The sequence below is a fragment of the Chaetura pelagica genome, unplaced genomic scaffold (genome assembly GCF_000747805.2).
Source record: "Chaetura pelagica isolate M959 unplaced genomic scaffold, ChaPel_1.0 scaffold1064, whole genome shotgun sequence".
NCBI classification, from domain to species: Eukaryota; Metazoa; Chordata; class Aves; order Apodiformes; family Apodidae; genus Chaetura; species Chaetura pelagica.
In genome coordinates this window covers 345,484-349,178 of record NW_009953063.1, presented here as the reverse complement: position 1 = coordinate 349,178, position 3,695 = coordinate 345,484, and the positions used below count along the sequence as shown (strand labels likewise).

At 40.0% G+C, this 3,695-nt stretch overlaps 1 protein-coding gene across 1 annotated transcript; it reads left to right on the top strand.

The window, feature by feature from the left end:
• Window positions 1-460: 460 nt before the first annotated feature.
• MYCBP (MYC binding protein) lies at window positions 461-3,065 on the top strand. Its single transcript, XM_009996694.1, has 4 exons — window positions 461-503; window positions 1,388-1,436; window positions 2,168-2,297; window positions 2,972-3,065. Exons 1-4 carry the CDS (start codon window positions 461-463, stop codon window positions 3,014-3,016), a joined length of 267 nt encoding a protein of 88 aa, XP_009994996.1. The 3' UTR covers window positions 3,017-3,065.
• Window positions 3,066-3,695: the final 630 nt, after the last annotated feature.

Sequence of the window (3,695 nt, the reverse complement as noted above, 5' to 3'; positions counted from 1 at the left end):
GATCGGCTGCTGGAGCAGCCTCAGAAACGGGGGTTCCTCCCCTCGCGCGGGTGTTGGGGCCTCCCTCGGCAAAGCGCTTCTTTGTGCCTTTGGAACCGCCTGCGCGCGGGGGCTGATTCTCTCACAGCCCTTCAGAGAAAGTGTTTGTGACAACATAGCAGCGCACGTGCTCCTAAAAACACTTTGTTTAAAAAGACTCTTTATTAAGCAGAGTTTGACCCTTCTAAATTTAATTAGCCTGCAGGTTTTGCAATTGCTGATAGCAGAAAGGGGGAAATTAGAACGTTAAACTTGATGCATGTTTTGCCTTCTGTATGGCTTAGCATCTTTTAAATCCTTCTGGAGTATTTTTAAGAGTGTACCAATAATGTGAGGAGAAAACACTTTCATATTCCTGATTGAATAATATATTATTTAAAGAGAGAGCAGCAGATCTAGGATAGCAAGTGAATATGTCGTGATGAGGCTGATGTCTGGGTACCATTTTATTTATTTCTGTCACAGTACTAACCATCCTATGGGATGGCAAAACAAGTCTTCCAAGCAGTGGCATCCTAATTTTGAATTTATCTTAAGATGCTTAGTTTAAAAACAACTTGGCTCTGCAGTTGGGACATCTTAAACTGGACGAAGAGCATCTAAGTATTTATGAAAGCAGACATCTAGAGCTGTGTGTGTGTCCCTGAGAGAAGAGAGGCTGGTTATGTTTCAGAACTTTCTGAGTATTCATGTGACTGAGCTCTTCAGATACAGAGTTGGTGTGTTTATGGCTTTTATTTAGGCTGTCAGGGTTGCTGCTGCTTGTGCCTGGCTTCTCTGGCACTCCATTGGTCACTGGAGCCCCCACCCATGAAGATTATCAGTCATCTACTCTAATGGTAGCCATTTAGTTTTTTAACTGTAGGTGTTTGATGGAGGTTTGATTATTTTTTAGTTGCTGTTTGTTTTTGGGTTTTTTTCTGAAAGTTATGGAAATTATTATTATGTCCTGCAATTTAAAGACATAGCTTAAGTGGATGTAATGGTTTATGAAGGGAGAATCTCAAAATAGAATTTGAATTTTGCTGATGAAAGGGAATATTAAGGTTGCATGTAGAATATGTAAAAATTGTCCAGGTTGTTTTGTGTTCTGAGCTATAACATCCAAAGATTTTGGTTAGGGGATCAATAAAACTTCTGTATAGCTCAGACTGAGTGAGACACTCTTTTTCCCTCCTGTACAGCAGACCTATTATTTATGTCAAAGTATTCAGGTGAAACTCCTGTTAAACACAGCAAAGTGCTGTATGTGGCACACAACCCATATGCCTTTTGACTGTTGGTACTTTTTTTTAAATGTAAGAATTGCATTAACTTCTTGCAATTGTTGAATATTTTCTATTTGCAGTGTTGGTAGCCTTATATGAAGAGCCAGAGAAACCAAATAGTGCACTGGAGTATCCTTTTTGTCTTCTGTGAATTGCTGGTAGAGGCTTGACACGGAACAGCAGAGCCACTTGTGACTCGTTGTGAACATGAATAGGCTTGTTTAGAAGACACTGAGAACATGGCTTTTATGGATGCATTTTAGCTAAAACTACATTCTTACAATTCAGAAAGTCTGACAGGATGGAAGGGAAATGTGTGTATCAGTAAGGCAGCTATTATGGAATTAAACTATAGGCCACTACAGAATATCATAGACCTGCAGCATTAGATTCAAGTACTTACAACATCTGTGGGTTTTGAAGTGGGCTGCTTCACTCTTCCTTTTTTTTCCCCTCCCAAATAATAAAAGAGGAAAAAAAGTTAATGTATCTTGTTTCTTGCTCTTTTTAAGCAGCCTCCCCTTTTGGCTATTGCTTCTCTTTTGTTGTTGTTCCTTTTAACTGTTCAATACTTCTGTGTTTGAGAAGAAAAGAGGAAGGTGTATTAAAACATGAGAGTTTGTCCTGTGTGTTCTGATGTTGTTTTCCTTCTTTTTTTTTTTAAAGGAATATACCAATGAACAAGAAAAACTTTCTTAATTTTATAGCTTCATCCTGTAGGATGAAAAGCACTGCAGTAACCTAAAGTGGTTAATACCATTCTGTTCATGTGTATTTCAGCACTAACTTCACCTTAAGTGCTAAAACTAAAATGTGGTTATGCGATCTAACTGAAGAAAGACTTAACATCTAAATATCAGCTTTCTGAAGCATCACCTGGGAGCTTCAGCTCCTGAGAATCCAGAAATAGAGGCACTTCAATTGGAAGTGGCAGAGATGAAAGAAAAATATGAAGCTGTGTTGGAAGAAAATAAAAAACTGAAAGCCAAGGTAAAAGTCTGCTTAGTGTTTCTTAGTAGTTCCGTGTTACATGGCAAGAAAAATACCTTTATACCTGGAATACAGCTAGCTTTCTTCCATTAGGGTACGGATAACTGTTGTTGCATTGTTACTGGTTTTGAAGCTTGAGCTTATCTTTAATGTAACTGAGGTCAAGTAAACACCTTCAAATGTTTATTTGCAAATAACTTTACAAGACCGTATTTTAGTGCATAGTTGCCTAGGTCATATGCTTCAGAAAGCATGAAGAAAGCTAGAATGGTTGGTTACTGTTGCCATGAGAATGACTTTCATTTAATCGTATTTCAGTGAAATCAAAGCTTATAAGGCACTGATCATTATCAGCTGTTATTTGAGATGGAAAGTACTTAATAAGACCTAGAGCAATAAATGTGGAAAAAGTAAGGGTAAGACCTGTGTGCTTTCTTGAAAGTGCATTTAAAAAGCCCCTTTGTTACAGCTGCATTATTATACAATGTGACAAATGGATGTTTTGAGGGAAGGGTTACTGTGTTGCCTGCCTGGAAAATGGACTTGCATAAATGTCAGCGATGGATTAAAATGCAGGGAGTCAATGGACACTTCCATGTTTCCCCACATTTCTTAATGTAGAAAGTATCTCTGACATGTTGCAGCTAATTGAATTCCTCTCTTTAAATCCACAGCTGGCTCAGTATGAACCACCTCAAGATGAGAAGCATGGTGAATGACAGTAGTTTCTCCTTTAATGCCTTGAATTAATAAAGGGCTTCCTGAGAACTGCAGTCCTATTTTTTCTGTGTGTGTATGAACTCTGCAGGTGTCTACTTTGTTACCTCTTCATCTTAAAGAAAAGAAAAAAGCTGAGTATCAGGAGTGTGCAGCTATTTTTGTGTAGCTGTGGCAGCAACTGATGAGTTCAGGAACACTTGCCAACTTTCTTGCCTTCTGTCCTTAAGAAAAAGTGATTAATTAACCAGTAGATAACTGTGTAACTTTGTATGAGTTCCCCATAGTGCGAGTGGCCCTGTTAAACTGCTGATCACTCTCTTGGTGTTCTTTTAACTGGAGAGGGTGTCATGACACAGATGGACCGAGTGTAAGCTGAAGCAGGACCTCCAAGGTATACCGAGTATACACTTTGTTAGAACATAGCCTGGTGTTACATTGCAGCATTTAGGAACAGGGAGAGGGTAATGCTGTAGAATACGCATCAAACAGGAGCAGGTGCTGCCAGTGACGTGACAGGAGGAGAAGCTGTTTGGGCCCAAAGCAGCAGCAGCTGAGGGGTTTGGTCGAGGTCGTCGCAGGCTGTGAGAGCAGTAACGGGCCCACTTGCTCTGACAGCGGCCCGGTCCGGAGCCTTCCGTTAGGCTGCAATTTTTGTTCCAACTCGGCCGCGTTGCGTGG

What these genes read in the sequence shown, in the direction of transcription:
- MYCBP (XM_009996694.1), top strand. Translation starts at nt 461, where the DNA reads ATGAGGCTGATGTCTGGGTACCATTTTATTTATTTCTGTCACA. An exon ending in TTTTATTTATTTCTGTCACA is followed by an intron (nt 504 to 1,387) that starts GTACTAACCATC and finishes TTCTATTTGCAG; the next exon opens with TGTTGGTAGCCTTATATGAA. An exon ending in AAACCAAATAGTGCACTGGA is followed by an intron (nt 1,437 to 2,167) that starts GTATCCTTTTTG and finishes TCTAAATATCAG; the next exon opens with CTTTCTGAAGCATCACCTGG.